The sequence below is a fragment of the Oncorhynchus mykiss genome, chromosome 22 (assembly GCF_057628025.1).
Source record: "Oncorhynchus mykiss isolate SJ-2025 chromosome 22, ASM5762802v1, whole genome shotgun sequence".
Lineage (NCBI taxonomy): Eukaryota > Metazoa > Chordata > Actinopteri > Salmoniformes > Salmonidae > Oncorhynchus > Oncorhynchus mykiss.
Genome location: NC_143043.1, coordinates 20,304,369 through 20,329,237, shown reverse-complemented (window position 1 = coordinate 20,329,237; position 24,869 = coordinate 20,304,369). Strand labels below are relative to the sequence as shown.

Below are 24,869 nucleotides of genomic sequence, written 5' to 3'. Positions count from 1 at the left end.
TGTGGGTCGCTACACCCACCCACCTCAAAGTCCCTCGTCTCCGAGGGAACACAGAAAGTCTTCGGAAGCAAACCGGAGGTCTCCTTTGTCTGCACGGGCGTGTCCCAATCATGCTGGTGTTTGGCAGAGATGTTCAGCTGCTGTGCAAGCGTTTTGTTGAAGAACTCCATGAAGCCATTGCCCTGTGAGTGTAGTAGTGAGGATCTTGAGAATATCCAGCTGCTCACACATGGTGGCTAACACGCAGCACTCAAAGTTTCTGATCGTGAATGGACTCCGCAGCGCCAAACTTGCTGAACGTAACTGCTGTGAGGGCGTCCACGATGGTTTCTTCCTCTTGGTCAGGCAGAGCGTAGGCCATTTTGTGAAATAGTCCATGACAGTGGTTTCCACTGTCTGGTGGGGAATGGACCAATTACATCCACTCCTACTCTCTCCATGGGGGCCCTGACTGGACATTGTTGGAGCTGTGTGTGTGAGAGCGGCCTAAAGGGCTCTTTCTCGCTGTGCAGCTGTCACAGCGGCGGCAAAAGTCCTTCACATCCCTCTTGTGCTGCCCCCAGTAAAAGCCTTGACGGAGGCGGCAGAGGGTTTTTGTGACCCCAAAGTGTCCAGTCCCTACTCATCCATGTATGCCCTGGAGCACAGCCTCTTGCAGTGCTTTGGGGACCACCACCTGCCAACTCTCTTCTCCTGTAGCTGGCCCTTTCCATGCTTGCTGTAGCACACCCGTAGCCAGCCGCAGAGCCCCAAACTTTTACCACAGCCCTTTGGTGAGAGCGTTGCCATTCAGCCATGTTGACCACTTGCTGCTCACAGCAGACAGGCACGTGACATATGGCACAGGCCCCCTCCTCCGTACACAGCTCTCTCACGGGCCTCTCTCCGCTCAGTGGTGGAACCCGTCTGCAGGACATGGCATTGGAGTGGCTTACGACTGAAGCTCCTTCAACCAGCATGCGACCTTCCTCTCTGGCACTTTGAAAGACTTGAGGCACTGGAGGGCAGAGTGGTCAGTCCTTACCATGAAGGGCAGGCCACCCAGGTAATACTTGGAAATGACACAGTAGCGGCACTCATGTTTGTTGAATGTCTTGCTGAAAGTCAGTCACCACTTTCTCCCCCCTCTGGCCCCACCTAGGCCAGCACCCCACCCATTCCCACATTGCTTGTGGGGGGCGAGCATGGAGGCCTCGATCAGTGCACGCTGAAGGGTGTTGAAGTCCCCCTTTGTCCATGTCAAGGCCTTGTCGGCAGCAGGCGGTTTAGGGGACCGGCACAACTGGAGCAGCCCTGTACAAACCTCCTGTAGTGCTGCTGGTCAGTGGGGGTAGGCCAGTCTCGGACAGCCCCCACTTTGTTCTCCATGGTGCTGATACCCCCCCCCCCCCCCATCCCCACTTTGTGCTCCAAGAAAGAGAACCTCTCTCCTCATGAAGTGGCACTCCACCACATGCCTTAGCACTCCCAGGGCAGACTGGAAGGAGCTGCCGTGGGCAAGGATGTCATTGAGGTAGACAGCACACTCCTTTCGGGGAGATGCCGTCCAGCATCCTGTCCATTAACCTCTCAAAAGTAGCTGGTGCGTTGCAAAGGCCCTTGAACTGCCAGTGACCTCTGCTGGTGGAAAAAGCTCTCTTGGCTCTGGCCTCTGGGGATAAGGGCACCTGCCAGTAGCTGCTGCAGAGGTCCAGATCAAGCGGCTCATTGACGCATGGTAGGGGGGTATGAATGCTTCCCGGTTACCTCATTCAGCAGCCTGTAGTCTGCACAGAACCTCAGCTTGCCCCCCTAAGGAACCAGCCCTGGGGCTGTCTGAGGGCTCGATGAAGTCCTCTCCTGAAGTCCTCTCATGCCATGCAGGTACAGCAGGTCATGCTGTACCTGCTCTGCCCTTGATGGGCAGAGCGTTGCCGGTGTCTATCTCATGTGGGTCTGACCCAGCTTATCCTCAGAGCATTGTTCAGAACTTGAACAATGACTGCCACAGATGTTCCTGCTGCTGTGGGTCAAGACAGTCAGTTCTTTTCCCATATCTCCTTCACTGCCAACAGTGTCCTCTCCTATCTGGAGTAGCTGGGCTGGGGGGGAGGTGTCATTGAGGTAGCTGGGGGAATGTCACACTAAGCTGTGGGGGCTTAGCTATAGTGTGCAGCCGCGGGAAGGTCTCACACAGATGTGGGGGAGGGGCAGGGCAGCCATGAGTATTTGGTGACTGCAGGCCCTCCCTGGAAGCTATTGTGCCCCTGTCTAGGCCTAGCTGGAAGCCTGTGCTCCTAAGAAACTCCAACCCCAGGGTACATGGGGTACTGTACCGCTGCTACCCACACAGGATGATGCACTGTCCTGCCCCCTACCCTTTCATGGGTACCAGCTCACCTGTGACCGTGCGGGCTGAAACTGAGTTCAACCTGGTACGACGTCTGACTTCACCGGAGTTACTGTGGACTCAGTGCAGGGCACCCCCTTGACAGGGATGTAACAAAAGTCCCCAACACAGTTCCTGCCCACTGACAATGCAGGCTACGTCTGCTTGCAGTTGTCTGCTTTTGGGGGAAGTGGAGCCTTTCTCCCCCTTCCTGATGATAATGGGGGTTGGTAAAGAGAGCCAGGGGTCCTCCCTGCCCTGTCTTTGTGGACCCCAAGCCATTTCCCTGGGCTCTGGAGGACATAGGGCAATTCCTGGCTGACCACACCCCCAGCAGACCATGGGGCCGGGGTGTGTGTTGCATGCGGTCTGTGGCGATATCGCACAAATGAGTTTAGTCATTTGTCACCCATACAGGCTTTCCAAGCTCTGCACCACAGCCCGCACAGTGGGTGTATCTCCAAACACCCCCACTGTTTGCTTCTGTAATGACTTGAGATGAGTTAGCTGGGTCTGTGTGTGCAGCTCCGTAGTAGAGCGTGAACTGGTCACATGCCAGCTCGCTCTGCACGGAGGGGGCATGTGAGCGCATGCCTGCCGAGTGATGTGTTCAATGTCATTAGCGAGCACCCGTAGCGGCTCCCCTGGCTGCCTGCATCTAGCCCAGCAGCTCGGGTTGTAAGCAGTGTCCAAAGTGCCTCATTGTTCCAACTAACACCCCATAATCATGTCTGTCCTCCGGGCTAAGCAACAACAAACAGGACAAAGCATCGTCCGTGAGGCACAAAGCTAGTTGAAGTCCTCCAACTTCATCTGACCACCCGCCTAAATGAGCAGTTCTAACTGGGCATGATACTTCCCAAACCACCTTACCAGAGTACAGTAATGATCTTGATAAAAATAATAAATAAAATTGTCCACAACCAGATTGAGTTCTCGATTGAATGGTTTATTAACCAGAACTCACAGGCTACTGTTTGGCCATAGTTTACGCCAAATAAATCAGGATTTATCCAATGGCATTGAGGAGTATACCACCTCGGTCATCGGCTTCATCCATAAGTGAATCGATGACGTTGTCCCCACAGCGACCGTACGTACATATCCCAACCAGAAGCCTGTAATCCATGGCAACATCCAAATTAAGCTAAAGGCTCGAGCTGCCACTTTCAAGGAGTGGGACACTAATCTGGGCACTTATTAGAAATCCCGCTATGCCCTCCGATGAACCATCAAACAGGCAAAAACGTCAATACAGGATTACGATTGAATCCTACTTCACCGGCTCTGACGCTCATCGGATGTGGCAGGCCTTGAAAACTATTACGGACTACAAAGGGAAACTCAGATGTGAGCTGCCCAGTGTCGCGAGCCTACCAGAAGAGCTAAATGCCTTTTTATGCTCGCTTTGAGGCATGCAACACTGAAGCGTGCACGAGAGAACCAGCTGTTCTGGATGACTGTGTGATAACGCTCTCCATAGCCGATGTGAGCAAGACCTTTAAACAGGTCAACATTCACAAAGCCAGATGGATTACCAGGACTTGTACTCAAAGCATGCGCGGACCAACTGGCAAGTAATGAGTCTGTAATACCTACATATTTCAAGCAGACCACCACAGTCCCTGTGCCCAAGGAAGCGAAGGTAACCTGCCTAAATGATAACCGCCCCGTAGCACTCACGTCGGTAGCCATTAAGTGCTTGAAAGGCTGGTCATGGCTCACATCAACAGCATCCTCCCGGATACCCTAGACCCACTCCAATTCGCATACCACCCCAACAGATCCACAGATGATGCAATCTTAATCACATTCTACACTGAACTTTTCTCGAATGGAATACCCTTTCTCAAAACAAGAATAGACTGACGCATTTCAGAAGAAAGGTCTTTGTTTCTGTCCATTTTGAGCCTGTAATTGAACCCACAAATGCTGATGCTCCAGATACTAGTCTAAAGGAGGACAGTTTTATTGCTTCTTAAATTCTTTGTCAGCTTGAACGACGACAATGACCTTTTATAATGATAACGATTTCTTTTAATTTTCTAGTCTTCTATTCTTGGAATTTTAGATATCAGCTGATGTACGAAGGGCTATATAAATACATTTGATTTGATTTAGAGTTGTAGGATTTTATTTGTGTTTTTTGTTTTTACCCTGTTTTCTCAAATTTCGTCATCCCGTTGGTAGTTCCAGTCTTGTCCCATCACTGCAACTCCCTACAGACTCGTGAGACGAAGCTCGAGAGCCGTGCGTCCTCCGAAACAACCCTGCCAAGCCGCACTGCTTCTTGACACAATGCACACTTAACCCGGTAGGCAGCTGAACCAATGTGTCGGAGGAAACACCGTACACCTGGCGACAGTGTCAGCGTGCATGCGCCCGGCCCGACACAGGAGATGCTAGAGCTCGATGATACAAGGACAACCCAGACGGTCAAACCCTCCCCTAACCTGGACGACATTGGGCTGCTTGTGCGTCGCCTCATGGGTCTCAGGTCCGGCCAGCTGCGACACAGCCCGGTATTGAACCAGGATCCGTAGTAACACAGCTAGCCCTGGGAAGCAGTGCCTAACGCGGAACCCAAACCGGCTGCACGCGTGCGCTATCGTGCAAACATTTATTTTGTCCCCCTACACCAAACGCGATCACGACACGCAGGTTCAAATATCAAAACAAACTCTGAACCAATGACATTCATTTGGGGACAGTTCGAAAAGCATTAAACATGAATGGCAATTTAGCTAGTTAGCTTGCACTTGCTAGCTAATTTGTCCTATTTAGCTAGCTTGCTGTTGCTAGCTAATTTGTCCTGGGATATAAACATTGTTGTTATTTTACCTGAAATGCACAAGGTCCTCTACTCTGACAATTAATCTACACATAAAACGGCCAACTGAATCGTTTCTAGTCATCTCTCCTCGTTCCAGGCTTTTTCATCTTTGAACTTATATGGTGATTGGCATCTACACTTTCATAGTATTACCAGGACGACCGGCAGAATTTTGTCTTTCAATCACCCACGTGGGTATAACCAATGAGGAGATGGCACGTGGGTACCTGCTTCTATAAACCAATGAGGAGATGGGAGAGGCAGGACTTGCAGCGCGATTTGCGTCAGAAATAGGAAGGACTTCTATTTTAGCCCTTGGTATCGCAGATGCTCGTTGGGGCATGCGCAATAATTGAATAACATGGATTTCTACATTTATTTTGCGACGCACGCGACGTGTCCAGTCTGGTCAGCATGTTAGACCGCTGCGCCACTCAGGAGGCCCCTGTTGAATTTCTTCTTAATGAGCTTGATCCATAATCAGTTGGACGTGAGTAGTGCCATAAGTAATGAAACACAGGTGATTGAACAAGAAGTCCAGTTAATACTGTAACACTAATAGTTATCTTCACTCGCCAGCTGTGCTCTGGCAGTCAGCTATTTTATTGGGCATCCAGAACCTAAGGACGGTCTTGAGTAGGAGCAGAAGTCTTAGCTCAGCATTTTTCCCTGTCAAGACACTGACTACAGGCAGACAATGGAGCTGGTTGGTGTTACAGTAGGTTATGTAAAATTCCCAGGTTTTCCAGAAATCCCATTTGTAAGAATCCTGAAATCAGGAGGGAATAAGCAGGAAATCTGGTATCTTATATATATATATATTTATTTATTTATTTATTTATTTATTTCACCTTTTATTTAACCAGGTAGGCCAGTTGAAAACAAGTTCTCATTTACAACTTGCCAAGATAAAGCAAAGCAGTGCGTGATAAACAAAAGGACAGTACAGATTTATGGAAAACGAACGTAATTATTACGGTTTGATATGACATGACTCGGCTACAGTCACAGTTGGCAAATGAAACTGTTATGAGGCATGGGCCCAGGTCAAAGGTAGTGCACTACATTGGGAATAGGGTGCCATTTGGGATGTACTTTGTTGAGAGGCATGGGTTACCGGGTTGTTACTAGCCTTATCACAGTCCTGTCCTATGAGCTTCCTGATGCTATTGACGAGCAGTAGTATTGTCCATGTACATCATGGACTCAGTTTTTATTTATTTGTTATTCATTTTTTTATTTGAAAAAAAATAAGATTCTCCTAACTCATGTTTCCCCCAGCTGTCAGTCAACAGTGTGTCACGTTTACCAAAAGCTCCAACAAGTGTGACTCTACTCTGAGTAAGATTAGACATTGTGCTCATACACACGTTATCCAGTTTGTCCCCATCATTCTCCTTTCATTATGTCCTTTTGTATTTAACTGCAGTCCCCTCCGTGTTGTACACCTGTTTGTCTTCCTGGTGATTCATTGTGCGTCCCAAATGGCACCCTATTCCCTATATAGTGCTCTACTTTTGGCCAGAGCCTGGTCAAAAGTAGTGCACTACATAGGGAATAGGGTATAATTTGGAATGTGTATACCTTATGTGCTGTGGGTTATCTCACCCTAATGGCCTCGAGTGAAGGTGAATGACCCCATGGCCATGTAAAAGTGTTTGCTTATTGCTAGCAACGGTCCCCCAAACTGTCAGAGAGAGAGTACATCTCTCCCAGCCAGGTATTCCAGGTATGCATATGTGACTTAACCCTTAGATGAAAGGAGCATTGGTATTGGAGTACTTTGGATGGAACCAATATTCCTGTGGGCCTCCTGGGCCCATGTTGTGCATCTAAGGGTTAACATAGTTAAATAGTGTTATGTATGGAAATAGCCACGGTTATGTGGGTTTGCAATAACACTGATACATTTTTAGTGGTTTGTCTTCTATCAGCTATTGCAAGCATTTTTATTTGCCTTGCTGAACTATTATGCCGTGGTTCTTTTTATTGATATTGGTTTTTAAAGGGTATGAACCTTACTTTGACCATGTCGAATGTGAGGTATGAGGCATGACTGACTCGGGGCCATGCAAAACATCATAGCTCAAATAAACTGAATATACATTCTGCAATGTGTCCACTGATAAAGCACCAACGTGCCTATCTTGGTGTTAAATAAATAATTAATGAAACACAGGTCTGGCTGTGTTTTTGCTGATAGTGGCCCACTGTTATTATTTCATAGATGGCAAGCAACATGGCATCCTGATGATGGATTACAGAACATGTATCCCAAATGGCACCCTATTCCCTATATAGTACACTACTTTTGACCAGAGCCCATGGATCATTTGGGACACGGATAGAAGAATGCATTCAGAAAAACAACAGTTCTGTAGTTAAGGGCAACCTTTTGATGTTCGTGCTATGCTTAGAGGGAACTGTTTGTCAAATTTGTGTACAGAATAACAACTAACAGTTGTTGTTTTTTTCCCTGTCTTGATGGTTTATACAGCAAAAAGGGACTTTGTTGGTTATTATAGGCCTTGCACATCCTGTCAATTAAATGTTTTCTCAGACAGGAACCATTTATGTTAATTCCTGTGGCTGATGGAAAGTCAATACAAGCAACACAACTGTTTTCATTCTCTAGTCCTCACCAAGCACATGTTTAGATTCCACCTGAGGTTATACTCCAATTTTGTTTGCATCAGTTTCTCCTCGTTTTCGTTTTGATTTCCAACTGAAGAGAATCTAATGAATAAAACAAAGTATTTAACTTTTAATCGAGACCATGTGTTCTTCCATGATAGATGTGTTTAACACGATGTTGTGTTAGTTGAACAAAGACTGTGACTTCTTTTGGAAGTAAGCCATCATTTGACAGGCTAAATAAAGTAACATAATATGGACTTTTGAGAATCAAATGGAAAAAGAGGACAAAATTGGAAATCGGACACCTTTGGGCATTTATTGTGTTTTATCATCGGTCATTTAAAAAAAAAATCAGGCTGGAGCAACTTTATACTTATCAATTCAATCAATAAACAAATGAACCAATCACTCTCAATCCATGTGAAGATGTGCAGCTCTGTTTGTCCTTAGACAAATAATGTGTTCCTACCTTAACTCATTTTATCCATGCAAACAGGAGGAAAAAGGAGGGACGCTCACAAACCCAGCCCCAGGGGTAGCCAGTGGTGATTCCGACGAGCAAGCATCAGGCTTCCTAAACAGAGGCAGGCCTTGGTCCTCCACTGCCCCTCCTACGGCAAAGGCAGCCCAACACAGAGTACAGTGAGTTGGCTTCTCTCTGATTTTATGTTTACCCTCCCTCTTTCTGTTGCACATACAATAAACATTAAGTCATTAAGAAAGTATATACCTTTTTAAAAAAAAATTTTTTTGTGATGACATGAATGTTATAATGCAACACGACGCATGGTGATGTCATCATTGAAGTTTGTCATTGTCTGTCCACTGCAGGGCAGAAATGGTATCTTTATAAACTCGTCAAAAAAGAAACGTCCTCCCACTGTCAACTGCATTTACTTTCAGCAAACTTAACGTGTAAATATTTTTATGAACATAAGATTCAACAACTGAGACGTAAACTGAACAAGTTCCACAGACATGTGACTAACAGAAATGGAATGTGTCCCTGAACAAAGGGGGGGGGGGGTCAAAATCATAAGTCATTAAGTACTGCAGTGCATCTCCTCCTCATGGACTGCACCAGATTTGACAGTTCTTGGTGTGAGATGTTACCCCACTCTTCCGCCAAGGCACCTGCAAGTTGCCAGACATTTCTGGGGGGAATAGCCCTAGCTTTCGCCCTCCAATCCAACAGTTCCCAGACATGCTCAATGGGATTGAGATCTGGGCTCTTCGCTGGCCATGGCAGAACTCTGACATTCCTGTCTTGCAGGAAATCACGCACAGAACGAGCAGTATGGCTGGTGGCATTGTCATGCTGGCGGGTCATGTCAGGATGAGCCTGCAGGAAGGGTACCACATGAGGGAGGAGGATGTCTTCCCTGTAATTCACAGCGTTGAGATTGTTGTTATTGCAGCCAATCTCAGTCCGATGATGCTGTGACACACCGCCCCAGACCATGACGCACCCTCCACCTCCAAATCGATCCCGCTCCAGAGTACAGGCCTCGGTGTAATGTTCATTCCTTCAATGATAAACGTGAATCCGACCATCACCCCTGGTGAGACAAAACCGCGACTCGTCAGTGAAGAACACTTTTTGCCAGTCTTGTCTGGTCCAGCAACGGTGGGTTTGTGCCCATAGGCGACGTTGTTGCTGCCGATGATGTCTGGTGAGGACCTGCCTTACAACAGGCCTACAAGTCCTCAGTCCAGCCTCTCTCAGCCTATTGCGGACAGTCTGAGCACTGATGGAGGGATTGTGCGTTCCTGGTGTAACTCGGGCAGTTGTTGCCATCCTGCACCTGTCCCACAGGTGTGATGTTTGGATGTACCGATCCTGTGCAGGTTTTGTTACATGTGGTCTGCCACTGTGAGGACGATCAGCTGTCCGTCCTGTCTCCTTGTAGGGCTGTCTTAGGCGTCTCGCATTACAGACATTGTAATTTATTGCCCTGGCCACATCTGCAGTCCTCATGCCTTCTTGCATCATGCCTAAGGCAGATGAGCAGGGACCCTGGGCATCTTTCTTTTGGTGTTTTTCAGAGTCAATAGAAAGGCCTCTTTAGTGTCCTAAATGTTCATAACTGTGACTGTAATTGCCTACCGTCTGTAAGCTGTAGTGTCTTAACGACCGTTCCACAGGTGCATGTTCATTAATTGTTTATGGTTAATTGAACAAGCATGGGAAACAGTGTTTAAACCCTTTACAATCAAGATCTGTAAAGTTATTTGGATTTTTACAAATTATCTTTGAAAGACAGGGTCCTGAAGAAAAAGGGACAAACGTTTTTGCTGGGTTTATATATAGATCCCCTATGGTATTGATCCCTAGTTCTCCCCATTGCTCTAAGGTGTTAGAGGGGGCAAAGGAGGGATTTCTGGCAACAGGAAGCAGGAATGGTATTGGTGTAAGGTCAAAATAGACTTTAATTTGCTTCCAGATTCAGACCGTGCTGTGTATTGTCACTATAAAGTGACATCAACTTGACAGGTGACAAAACCACAGCGCCAATAGAGAATTGGGGGCAATCCTCACGCTCCATACTAAGCCAACTGGATGACGGAAATGCATCATCCAGCAAAAACGTAACGGCACAGAGGTTAGCAGCCCAATAGTAAAATAGAACATTTGGGAGAGACAATCCTACTTCCATCTTGGAATTACAGAGGTGTTTTACTTATCCTGTGTGTTTTATAATCCCAGATGAATGGATTGATAATTGAGTCCAGTTTAATGAAAGGACTTAGGTATGACTACTGGGATGTTCTGGAATAGGTAAAGCAGTTGTGGGAGGAAGACTTTTAATGGCATTAATTCTTCTGAGCAATGAAATTGGGAGAGTTCTTAAATTGTATGTTTGTCTTGAGTTTTTGCATCAGATGGGGGAAATTCTCTTTAAATAGTGAGGGGTATTGTTTGGTAACTACATGCAGTGCCTTGCAAAAGTATTCATCCCCCATTGAGTTTTTCCTATTTTGTTGCATTACAACCTGTAATTTAAATAGATTATTATGTCATGTAATGGACATATACAAAATAGTCCAACTTGGTGAAATGAAATTGAATTTTTTTTCTTCATAAAAATGAAAAGTGGTGCATTCATATGTATTATCCCCTTTGCTATGAAGCCCCTAAATAAGATCTGGTGCAACCAATTACCTTTAGAAGTCACATAATTAGTGAGTTTGCACATAGGTGGACTTTATTTGTCACATGATCTCAGTGTGTGTGTGTGTATATATATATATATACACACACACACACACACACACACACACACACACACACACACACACACACACACACACACACACACACACACACACACACACACCTCTGTTCTGAAAATCCCCAGAGTCTGCAACACCACTAAGCAAGGGGCACCATGAAGACCAAGGAGCTCTCCAAACAGGTCAGGGACAAAGTTGTGGAGAAGTACAGATCAGTGTTGTGCTAGAAAATAATATCAGAAACTTTGAACATCCCACGGAGCACAATTTAAATCCATTATTTAAAAATGGGAAGAATATGGAACCACAACAAACCTGCCAAGAAGGCCGCCCACCAAAACTCATGGACCAGGCAAGGAGGGCATTAATCGGAGAGGCAACAAAGAGATAAAAGATAACCCTGAAGGACCTGCAAAGCTCCACAGCGGAGATTGGAGTATCTGTCCATAGGACCACTCCCACAGTGAAGCATGGTGGTGCAGCATCATGCTGTGGGGATGTTTTTCCATCGGCAGGGAATGGTAAACTTTTCAGAGTTGAAGGAATGATGGATAGTGCTAAATACAGGGACATTTGAGGGAAACCTGTTTGTCTTCCAGGGGTGGGGGGGGGGGGGTGAATAGTTATGCACGGTCAAGTTTTTTTTCTTGTCACAATAAAAAAATATATATATTAATTCCAGGTTGTAAGACAACAAAATAGGAAAAATGTCAAGGGGGTGAATACTTTCGCAAGACACTGTATAGGAGAATGTCATCTGTGTATAGTGAAATCCTATTTAGATTTATCTTTAGTATTATAGCCGTATATCGCCTGAGCGAGAGGTTCAATGATTAGAGCAAAAGGCAGAGGCAACAGCGCACAACCTTGCATTGTCCCTATATAAAGGTTAAATCGTGGTGACAAAGTTTGGTACGTGGATATTCTCGCACAGGGGTTCCTATATAAAAGCTGGATCCATTTTGTGAACCCATCTCCAATATTACATTTCTGTCGGACCTTGAATAGATAGGACCACTCAACTTGGTCAAAGTCCTTTTCGGCGTCCAAAGATATAACGACAAGGTCCACTTTGGGTAACCTCTGAGAATACATAATGTTGAAGAGGCTCCTGGGATTGAATAATGAGTTTCTGTTAGGGATAAAGAAGACGGCATATTTTAAAATGGCCTTTTATTGTCCCCAGCACAAGGTGTAAGGATCGTGCTGTTTAATCAGCTTGATATGCCACACCTGTCAGGTGGAAGTATTATCTTGGCAAAGGAGAAATGCTCACTAACAGGGATGTAAACAAACTTGTGCACAAAATTTGAGAGAAATACACTTTTGAAAGTGAAACATGGAACTGAAATTTTACATGTTGCTTTTTTAAATATTTTTGTTAGTATACTTACAGATAGAGTAATAATACATTAGAACCTTTTGTAGATAGACTGCATTGACGTTGGGGCCAATCAAGCTTCTTTTGTTAGATTCATTTAATATTTAATGTCACTAACATGTTTGCCCAGAGCTCAAGCTAAATCCTTCCCCTTCTTGTGATGCTTTTGTTTGCTGACAGGGCATGTCATGTTTTGAGTGTGTCATGCCACGTCTGTGAGATAATAACCCAATGGCAAAGGTTGTGTCCCAAATGGTACCCTATTCCCTATACAGTTCACTACTTTTGACCAGGGCCTCAACCAAAAACACATTTCAAAGCCCCTCAGTTACCCTGAACTGACACCGCTCTCACAACACTAAAAGAGCAAGAGGGCTTTACAACACGCCACATCAAATACACAGCTGTATTGACATCATTATTAATCCCATGTGATGTTACGTGGCATTGTGTGGATTTGGGATATGAATTGTATTAAATTCTAATAAAGGCTATGCTCAAGTTCTTTGTTTGATGCTTGAAAGCCACTGCCATTGAACCGTAGAGTACAATAAGTGTTTTTTTGCAAAGTTTTTTTTGAAGCAGATTAATGAAACTAAATGCGGCATGAGCTTTCATCCTCTGCTCAAAGGTGTGACTGCCTTTCCTGTTTCCCAGTGGAACTGGTGGTTGTGAATGATCAAATCCTTTTGCTTAATACCACCAGTACTTGTTAAGCTGGAGAGTAGTCCAACAGGCCCTTCTGGCATCTCGTGGAGGTAACATTCATGGTTTTCTACCCTGTGGCACTCTCACGTTCATCCTCGGGGGCACCGGCTGCAGCTTCATATGGCTGCAGACTGAAGGCCCAGTGTTTTTATACCAGCGTTAGGCATCTAGCGTCTCAAAACAGGCAGGATAAAAACACGTGTACTTGTCCCAACTCCTCTATTGAGACCATGGTGGTGATTAACACATTCCACACATGGGATATACAATGACCAAGGCATCTGTCGGACCTACTGAGTACAGTATGTGGGTGTTGTCCTTTATTTAGCTATTCTAATGACTTAGATTAGATACGCAGGGATGCAAATGTTGGCCAGCTAGAGCTAGAGTGAGCACGTACTGTGATCCAGAAAACTTTGAGTAGTCAAATATGGTGATTATAGCCTACAGCGATAATTTTTTTGTTGAATATTTTTTGGGGGGTTGCTTATTTGCTCTTAATTTGAGTTTTGACTCTGTCACAGAAATGTGGTCGGGGGGCTGAAAAGGTGTCTGAGAATGCCATTTCTGTTCAAGCCTGTGCTGGAAAATAAACATGGGAGGTATTTCCCCTAAATCATCAGGAAAAGGAAGTTGCAGTTATTTTCTAATATTTCCTTAACTACCTCTACAGCTTGGCCTTCCAAAGCTAAGCTAGGTGTATAAGAATAACAAGCTCAAAAGTAATGATTGTTAAAAATCATCCATTGATTCACAATTGTTTTTATGGTTGATAAGGTCTACTGATTTGGCTTGACACCAGGGTGTATTCATTATACCGATTCTGTTGCAAAGAGGTTTGCAACAGGAAATGTTTACTCCAAACTGAGAACATTTTGCAACAAAAGCAAGCATTTCTATTGGACAGATTCCGGTAGGTCCCTTCCCATTTTCATTCCATTTCCTCTGTTTGGTTCTTTTAACGGTTTACGTTGCGAGACGTAATAAATACACCACAAATGGTGGATTAGAATAAAGAGAAAGGTATATAAAGACAGGAATCAACTATTTCTGTTTTATCTGTAATATGTGAAGCCAAACAGCCTTTAGCTGTGTCCCTATTCCCTTTATAGTCCCCTATGGACCCTGGTCAAAAGTACTTCACTACGTATGGAATAGAATGCCATTGGAGATGTGGCCTATAAAAGTGAAGTGCATTATCAAAACAATTTACAAAGTAATTCTATCCTTTACAGAAATATGGGGGATGTGCAGCTTGTGACTACAACGCGGATCTCCAAGACCAGCTTGACATTAGGCCGAGGTTCTCCAAGTCCGGAGTCTCCAACCTTCACTCTCCCACCCCGCAATGCCCGGGTCAGCCCAGGAGAGACCGCACGCCTTGATGGGAAGGTAGGAATCGCTCTCTCAAAGCCTGTCCCAATTCGCTCCCTGTATCCCTTCCCCTTGGTCCTATCTTCTTTGATGTTAGCATTTCTGAACAGTGTAGTGGTAAGGCTTCCACCATATCTGCAAACATTGAAAGATTAGGGCCATAAGGAGGAGAGGGATCCAATTTGTGAATGGACCAAAAATGTAATTTTTTTTCCCTCCCACCCGAGTGTGCGCGAGCTGAGCATGTTGTATAACCTTCATTGTGTTTGGAGTAGAGGTGCTGAAGTGTACTTTGTTGCCTTAGGTTAAGGCCTTGTGTTGACCCCCCCACCCACCTCCTGTTAGCAGGCCCAAGGCTCCTACTGTGCTGTTTACTGAGCTCTCCTTGGCATCCCTCTCTGAGTATCACTGTCTGTTTGGACTTGGTCCAATCCCAAATCGACCCCTACGCCCTATGCACTTGTGGAGATGAGCAGTATGGTGAAAACTCCACCTAGCCTATCCAAGGGGGCAAGGTGGAGATATTGCCATATCACTAACACCTATAATATATTTTCGTATCTCCACATGCGTAGGGATTGATTTGGAATTGGGCATCCGTGTCCAGTGTGGTCATGGGTGAGCAACCAGGCTTTTTACAAAAAAAATTACCGTCTCAGAATGCTTTTCCCAACATGTACTTGAGGCTGGCAGACGGTACTGTCAGGCCTTGATTTATCGCAAAGGTCCTTTTGGCAAAGATTGCTTGAATTTCCATTTTCCAAATGATTAATGGATGGTGACTTGTTATCCTTAAAAATACATTTTAACCAAACATTTAAATCATTGATGCGTAGGCTATGCTTTTTTTTAAATACACTTAAAAATTTGGAAAAAAGAGAATCCCGATCAACATGGATAAGTTAGAGGTTTGTCATGAAGAATAATATAATTTATGCCTTTTAGCAAACACTTTTATCCAAGCAATTTAGTCATGTGGGCATAAATGTTCATATTGGTGGCCACAGTGCGACTCGAACCCACTATCCTGGATGTGCTAGTGCCGAACTCTACACAGGACCACAATGCATTTCTCCAATACATTTTATTTCCTAACTATATCTCCAGAGTGTAGGTCATTGGTTTTGTGATCTTCATTTGTTATCGCCCAAAATGCACGATTGAAATGTTACTCTGTCCACTGCACATGTCGTCAGCATGGCCAGTCAGTTAAGCTAGACAAGCTCTCTACAGTGGCTTTGCTCTGTGTTTGGAACCCTTTCATCATGTACGCGTGTCATGTTTTGACACTCCCCTAAGGGTCGGTTCTGCTCCTCAGATGTCCCGGTCTCAGTTCCTGTCAAGTCTCCCCACTGCTTTCCATGTAAAAGGGATAGTTCACACACAAAATAAATGACATTGGTTTACTTACTTTGTAAGCAGACAATTGATAAGGGATGGCAGCAATCAATACTTTGGTTATGTTTACCTTACTGCTCTCTGCTAATGCTTTGAATGAGTCCTCTTTAAAGGGGAAGTTTTACAACTTGATGTTCGATGGTTCCTCACCCTGAAAGTAGTCTACGGGCCAGGAGAAACTGTAATCCATGGTTCGGTTTTAACGACATGAAGGCAGCGTTATGGCCCTGCTGTGTGTGGGATCGCTCTTCGATTGGAAAGGATGTGTGACTAATGAGACTGTGGTGTTACAGAAAGCAGGCTCCTGTCGCTTTGAGTTCACCTCCACCGTACACATGGTTTTCATTCGGCTTCCCTGTCTCTGCTTTGAGTCTGATGTGAAGTAATGGAGTCATTTCTGGGGCTCATGGTAAAAATCCAAATTGCATCCTCTTTATGAAACGATAAAGTAAAGCAGGGTTCCCCAACTGGCGGCCCGCGGGCCAAAACCATGTGTATGGTGGACCCCCATGTTTTGTGGACATAAGATATAAAAAACACCAGGAAATCAGCTCCAAGTGATTTCCAAATCTGTTAAAGTATTCCCACGCATATTAGAGACATTCTGTATGTGATCGTATACAAATAATAATTGATTGGATTTATATAGCGCTTTTCTACAAACTGAGGAACTCCTAAGCACTTTTTACATAGTAGGGGGAAACTTACCTCATCCACCATCAATGTGTAGCACCCACCTCAGGGATGCACGGTGACCATTTTCATGCCAGAATGCTCACCACACATCCGTTGAGGAGTGATATATGCCGATTAGGTGGGCATGATGGAATGTGGCTAGGTTGGGAATTTAGCCTTGATACCGCCGTGAACACCCCTACTCTTACAATAAGTGCCATGGGATTTTGAATGGCACCCGCTTTAATGTCCTATCTGAAAGACGGCACCCTACGCAGGGCAATGTCCTTAAATGTAATCCAGGTGTGAAACAATTGTTTTAGTCAAATATTCTATCTGTTCAGTCAGTCAATTTGCAACCCCACCATCCGCTCAAGAAACATTTGCCCCGCGGCTGAATCTAGTTAATGATCCCTGCAGTAAAGTCTTCAAGAAGGAGAGAGAATTCGGAAGGAACTGTTAACAGGCATTTGCCTACAATTTAAAGTCAATAAATAGTGCCTATCAACCAATCGGCATCCAGGATCTGAACTACCCGTTTCCTAAGTTGATTCAACTAAACCGGGCTGGACTTTAACCAGTGCTCATGATCAAGATCCAGTATGAATGTAAAAACCTCCCCTATCTTCAACTTCCTCTGGCTTCTCTAACATACCATCTTTGCCTGTGTTGCCGTCAATGAGCTTCCACATTTTAGTTGATTTTTTTTTCTCCCCCCTTCTCAAATGGCTCTTGGTACTCTAAATACTCTCGCCGCCCGCAAACCCTTGTGGTGTGCTCCTAAAACACAGTGGGCAAGGCAAAGGGAATTGAAATGATAAATGCTGCTGCAGTCTGGAGCCGGAGCCAGGGAAGATACAGGAGCATGGAGCTAGAAGCCTGGGACTGCTGAGGGAGTTAGAGGAGAACTGGACTGACTTTGTGTCTGACAGTGACTGCAGCTCAGACGCTCGGTCAGAATCCATTGAGCTGTGGCCACAGATGTTTAACACCACAGAGCACCACAGGTCCACAGAGCACCCTGTTGTGCTCCATGTGTATAGTTCACTCACAAAGGAAGCTCATCCCTCCACCCTGTGTCATCCTAATCTATGGGTTTGTTTGAATTTGTCTGGAAATGTATTTAAGATCTTTAAAGTCAAGTTGTGTTGGATGAAATGTGAATAGGGAAAAATTCATAAGGATCCAAGTTGGGTTGCTGGGATTTCTGGAAAACCTGGGAATTTTGGGAAAGTTACCATAGATTCAAGTATGTCTCACCCGCCTACTGTAATTCCCATGTTAAAGGATACACACTTCTGACTGTTGTCATGACCACACCCCTGACATAATGTAAGGAAGCACATTATTGAATCCCCCCTGAAAATATTGAGATGGCATGATAATGGCTGCCTCAAACAATTCAGGTCATTGATAGCAAAGCCTTTGGCAACCAAGTCTAGAGCTGTTTCCTGAGAGAATGGAGCTAACTGTTGGAGTTGAGAGGTCCAGTTTGGGGGAACTGTTCTGTTAGAAACCCATTTTAGCACTCTGGTTTTAGTTACAGTATCGATCATATAGGTTCATACACAGCGACCCTAATATGTAATTCTATGGGTTCATATGGTTCATATTTGTTTATTTTGGGCATAATAACACACTGATATTGAAAGTACTTTAAATTTAAGTACAGCTAACTCGAAAATCTTTAATTTAAAAAATAAAACTGACACAATGGAAATTGTTTCTGCAGACAGACTACTCGCCTGGGTCACTTCTGTTCTGGCACATTGACAGTATGGATAAATCTGTATTATTTATAGTTCCTAAACACAGACCTTTTGCATTCCTGTGCTGCACGTTGGACCAACAATAACAATACCTTCAGTTCTAATTCTCCAGCTCTTTCTATAATGTGTAACAGTCTTGGCATTTTAACCTTCATACAGTGATTATGTAAACAATTTTGGACAATACATTTTTTTTTCAAATTCTAACACATTGTATTTCCATTACTGTTGATACTAAACCAACGCTAAATCCAACATCGAAATAAATGGATGTGTATTTTTGCTATGAGGATAGTTTAGCCCCACCTTATGCATCACTTCCTTATCCTTTGGGATTGGTTGTTTGTGATGAGGGTGAGATGCTTGTTAGCAGAGGAAGAGGGAGCCAGCATTGCGGTGTCTGATTCAGTACAGCCTGACTGTCCAGTGGTAAGGATACCTGGGTTTAAATACTATTCAAATTATCTCAAATTCTTTATTTGTGCTTGATTGAGCTTGCCTGGCTTAATGGGCCAATAAAATGCTCCCAAAACTGTCACTCCAAGCAGGCTAGTCCAAACGCTCAAGTTATTGAAAGAATTGAAATAGTATTTGAACCCAGGGCAGGTGCTGAGACAGAGTAGATATATGGAATGCGTCTTGATGGGGATTAAAAGATCTTAGTCTTGTGACTTTCAGCTTCCTGAGGTATTGTTTTTTTCAGAGCCGCTGGAGCAGAACCCAGTCAGCTCCTCTTCTGCTTGGATGCTCTGCAACAACACAGAATTTCTCCAACTGTTACTTTTTGTGGAAGTGTACAGTAGGACCTCAAACTGTGATGGAGCTAAAGCATGTTTGTGTGCAGTGAGAGCATCTTGGTGAAGGAATTTTGAAATGACTTTAAAAATATTGTGTGGGATGTAGATATGTTCAGCACCAACCTTAAGACTTTAGGTTCTTTGGTATCGATGGAATGGAACACTTTGGACATCTGCCAGCCAAATGCCCCACACACACACAGTGTTAGATTAAAGCGGGCTCCCACCATCTATGATTTACAGACGACCTTCAAACAAGGGTATCGTGTGCACATATGGTTATCTGCTTCCAGGAGGAGGTCATGTGTCAGGGAGTTTGTTACTTTGTTCTGTTGCTCTCCAAGGCAGCATTCATCAATACTGAAGAAAAGATCCATCACCTCTCCTTACGTCTGTGTCCCAAATGGCACCCTATTCCATATATAGTCCACTGCTTTTGACCCTGACCCGTAGGGCTCTGGTCAAATGGAGTGCACTATATATGGAATAGGGTGCCATTTGGGATGCATACTAAGTACTTACTCTTGACATTGAGGATCCAAGAAGAAGAAACCTTCCCAGTGCTGTAGGTCATGGTGCGTCCATAAATACCACTGTCCCCCTTCTTTTGCCCGTCTAGATTGAAGCTTTTTCAATGGCTCTGTGTTACGTAGGGGAAACTTGACTTCTCTTTTATCAGAACGGTGCAAGTTGTAGCTCCTCTGGCACTAAGTAAAGATATTTGTGGGGTCAGATACTGATCTCGATGCAGATGTTCCTGTTTATGCAAATCCCTCTGTTATCATTATAACAGAATCACTAGAAGCAGCATACAAGGCGATCCATTTTTACTTTGCTATTTTTATTATCCATGGAACCCTTGCCCCAGGCAATTCATACATTTAAGGAAATGACACCAATATCTCTAAAATATACTGACCACTTCATCTCATTATACGCAGTCAATGTTTTACTATATCTAGACAATGTATCCCAATCGCTCCCAAACGCATTAAAAAGGTCATAGATAAATTCAGCGCCATCAAGTTTTATCAAATTAATCAGCCCTACTGCCTCTTAAGACCCTGATGGAGGACTCCTTCTCTACTTATAGATTCCCAATTCTTTCCTTAGATAAAACCATTTGCAGAAACTTAAACAGAACACTCAAATCAATTCAATCCGACCTCAGTAGATGGACTAACGGTTGCTTTAACCGGCAGAATAACCATTATCAAAATAAATATATTGCCACAGCTGCATTTCTGTAGGTAAATGCTTCCCATGGTTCCCACTTCTGGCTAACGGGATAAAATGCATAGTGCAGTTTAAAAATGTATATGTCAAGATAAGCCATCCTGGATAACATTTATAAACTTACAAAGAGAGAAAGACGTAGGACTATCCGTACCAAACTGGAAATTCTATTTCCAAGCTCTAGCATTTCGCCCCGTCAAATTGGTTTAGACATGATTTATTCTTCCCCCTCGCTGAATAGAGATCGTGTAAAATATTACCCTGGAAGAGGCTGTCTTTATTGATATAAGCCTTAAACCATGCAAATTACACTTTGTTCGAAGTAGAGCTCTGAGACAGGATTGTGTCGAGGCACAGACCTGGGGCAGGGTACCAAAACCTGTCTGCAGCATTGAAGGTCCCCAAGAACACAGTGGCCTCCATCGTTCTTAAATGGAAGAAGTTTGGAACCAAGAAGACTCTTCCTCGAGCTGGCCAAACTGAGCAATTGGGGGAGAAGGGCCTTGGTCAGGGAGGTGACGGTCACTCTGACAGAGCTCCTGAGTTCCTCTGTGGAGACGGGAGAACCTTCCAGAAGGACAAACGTCTCTGCATCTCTGGCCAGATGGAAGCCACTCCTCAATAAAAGGCACATGACAGCCCGCTTGGGGACTCACAGACCATGAGAAACAATATTCTCTGGTCTGATGAAACCAAGTTTGATCTCTTTGGCCTGAATGCCAAGCATCACATCTGGAGAAAACCAGGCACCATCCCTACGGTAAAGCATGGTGGTGGCAACAGCATGCTGTGGGGATGGTTTTCAGGGGCAGGGACTGTGAGACTAGTCAGGGTCAAAGGAAAGCTGAACGGCTTCTTCACCTGCGGGATTGTCTGAGACCAGCCACCCGGACAGCGGATGAAACTGGGTTTGCGCAACCAAAGAATTTCTGCACAAACAGTGAGAAACCGTCACAGGAAGCTCCTCTGAGGGCTCGTCGTCCTCAACAGGGTCTTGACCTGACTGCAGTTCGGCGTCGTAATCAACTTCAGTGGGCAAATGCTCACCTTCGATGGAGAAGTTTGCACTTCATGGATGAATCCCGGTTTCAACTGTACCGGGCAGACGTGTGTGCGAGCGGTTTGCCTATGTCAATGTTGTGAACAGAGTGCCCCATGGTGGGATTATGTTATGGGCATGCATAAGCTATGGACAACGAACACAGTTTAACTTTATCAATGGCAATTTGAATGCACAGTGATACCCTGACCAGATTCTTAGGCCTGTTGTCATGCCGTTCATCTGCCACCCTCACCTCATGTTTCAGCATGATCATGCACGGTCCCATGTCGCAAGGTTCTGTACACAATTCCTGGAAACTGAAAATATCCCAGTTCTTCCATGGCCTGCATACTTACCAAACATGTCATCCATTGAGCATGTTTGTGATGCTCTGGATCGACATGTACGACAGCGTGTTCCAGTTTCTGCCTACATCCAGCAACTCCGCACAGCCATTTAAAGAGTGGGACAACATTCCATCGGCCACAATCAACAGCCTGATCAACTCGATGCGAAGGAGATGTTGCTCTGCATGAGGCAAATTGGTGGTCACACCAGATACTGACCGGTTTTGTGATCCACGCCCTTACCGTGACCAACAGATGCATATCTGTATTCCCGGTCATGTGAAATCCATAGGTAAGGGGCTAATGAATTTATTTAAATTGACTGATTTCCTTATACTGTATGAGCAGTAACTCAGTAAAATATTTGAAGTGGTTGAGTTTATACTTTGTTCAGTGTGTGTGTGTGTGTGTGTATGGTGCCATTTGGGACATGGACAATAAGTAATTGGGCGGTGCTGCAGGACTATTAATATGGCATAATTACAGACTCTCCTGAAAGAATATATAAATAAAAAAATTTCACGTGTTCATTGGCAGTGAAAAAGTACTGTAGTCTATATTCTTGCTTGTCTATATTCTACAGTAGACAGTGCAGTTGTCCATCGCAAACCAGGTCTGTGTCCCCATTTGAGGTCAGCTGGTCGTGCTGCATGACAGTGACCGTACGTGTTTTGTTTTCCCTTCCCGACAGGCATTGTTGTTGTCATGCTCAAGGGGCATGTTCTTAATGTGAGGGGATGCTCCTCTGAAGACGAGGAATGTCCACCAACATGGAGGCAGCCATCTGACATGCCACGGGTCAATGTAGCCCTCTCTCCCCAGCCTCCCAGTCATTTTAATGGCCTGCCAAGGGTAGAACTCATCCTCCTAAAGAATTCTATTATTACATAATTACGAGCCAGTAGGAAAATATAGGGGGAGCAGCATGCGAGGGAGGCTCCATGTGAACGCTGTGAAAGGTATGCTGCCAGAAACCTGATGGTGGTTGAAACTGCTTGCCTATTGAAAGCAGATGTGGACCACTTCTAGGCTACTCCTACACGGCTCCACCCTGACTCACCGCTCCGCTGACTCCTCTGACCAGTGTTAGAGAAGCGGCCATCTTTCTTCTGCTGCTGGTTACATTCAAATGTTACATTTTGGTTTTAATGGCGTTCGCTGTTCACATAGGCTACTTCAATGAAGGCCTTTTTTCCCCGCAGAGAGCGGTCTCATCCGTCCACTGACTGTTTGGAACGGTAGTTGAACACGGGTAATTATTGTCTTTTGCGTGTGTAATTCATGGCAGCCTTTTGGCAGTCTGGCTTGAAAGTGGCTGCGAAGCCAGGAAAAATGCAATGTTGATGAGATGAAGACATCAGGTTGTTTCTGAATGGTGAAAACAGCAGTCAAATACTTAATTTTTCCCCCTCCAATGGAATGTTAGCTCAGGATTAAACATGAACATGTCCCTAAATGATGTTGGATTCTCACAATGTGGATAGTGGCTATTCACAGCACTGTGAGAATCAACTTATGGATCACTCAACCTGACAGAACAGGGATGTGTCTCAAATGGCGCCCTATTCCCGAAGTGCGTTTCTTTAGAACAGAGCCCCTATGGGTCCTGGTCAAAAGTAGTGCACTATGAAGGGAATAGGGTGCCATTTGGGACATTAACCGGTTCTGACACCATCCGGGCGGTAGCGATCACAACTTGGTGGGAATACATGAATAGGTTCTGCTGAACTGTACGTCCAATGAGAATTAGCCAGACAATTATTCTTGAGTCTCTGAGAGGCCAGCTCCAGCTGTAATCCAGTACAGGTGTCTTCCAGAATGCAAAGTTGAAAAGTAATTCTCTGTACAAGACCTTTTGAGAATTACCGGGCCAAATAAACCATAGGCCTATTTCTTGGGAAATGGAAAGGACAAGGCTTTAGTTCCAAATGGAACCCTATTTCCTATATAGTGCTCTACTTTTCACTAGGACTTTGGTCAAAGGTAAAGCATTAAATAGGACATAAGGTGTCATTTGAGAAGCAGACAAGAAAACGTCCGATGCATTTATTGATTTGGAACAGCGTCTTGTCTAAAGACGCGAGGGATCAAAATAGTTGCTTCACATGGAAACGGTGGCAGTATGAATCGCTCTGCTTACATTATTAAAATAACAAACTTCAGCTTCCCTTTGATCATTTTCCTCTCTTCATTATGGGGGGATTTTGTTGTAAAGTCTGCTTTTATCCCAGAAGTATTAGCCTTGTTATGGCAAGTAGTAACGCTTGATGTGGTGATACATTGGGTGCCAGTAGCGTGACTCAAAAAGCACTAGAGACAATATTCCTCGCTTTGTTCCTCATATGTCTCTCTCCCTGTTTACTTGTCTTCTTGCATTCTTGGGTATTTCGATGCTCTTCGGGAGCTAAGCTGTATGTCCAGGATGGATCAGCAGTCGAGGCTCTCCTCGTCTGCCAGTGCATTGATCCATAGTCCTGTCGCAACCTTTGTTTTCATGCCATTTTTCCCTTGACAAACCAATATGGTACTTGTGTCCGGGTTTGGTATAAACTTGACTCGGTGTGTAAACAACCCGTTGTTTCTCCTATACTCGACATGTGAACGTGGTCATTTGGGATGTTTGAGGTCGAGAGGTTGACCACAATAAGTTTTATGAACGAGAAGTCTCGACTCTGCTTCAAGATTTCTGTGGCACTGAACGTCAAGCAGCTGAGTTTTAAGAGGAAATGCCAGTGTCTGTTTGATTTAATAACGACTTTAAACCTAGTACTGCTATTTTTGGGCAAGCCTGAGGAGGACTGGGTACAGCAGAGGTAATATTTTATTGAAACTGAGAGGCTAGTTTGACAGACTGGAATGAGAGTGGTCGATTACAGAGAGAAGCTGGACTTTCGCAGCTTCTTTTTTTTTTTACCTCCCCTAAGACTTTTGAGTTCCATATGGAATCAATCTATTGTCTACGAGCTGTTGAGCCATATTCATTTGTATGTTCAATCTGAAATGCGTACCAGCTGCAGTGGTTAACAATTTACATTTTTTTGCTCTTAATTTAAAGCCAGTATGTGCAAGG

General features: G+C 44.6%; 1 protein-coding gene across 2 annotated transcripts in view; it reads left to right on the top strand.

Moving 5' to 3' along the window:
- LOC110501531 (myosin light chain kinase, smooth muscle) overlaps positions 1-24,869 on the top strand; it is a 78,611-nt gene that overhangs the window by 1,294 nt on the left and 52,448 nt on the right. For both annotated transcript variants that reach the window (XM_021579175.3, XM_090215693.1), the window contains exons 2-3: positions 8,335-8,480; positions 14,397-14,553. In XM_021579175.3, coding sequence (XP_021434850.3) covers positions 14,401-14,553 — 153 coding nt within the window. In that variant the 5' untranslated portion in view covers positions 8,335-8,480; positions 14,397-14,400. The remainder of the gene's footprint in view (positions 1-8,334; positions 8,481-14,396; positions 14,554-24,869) is intronic.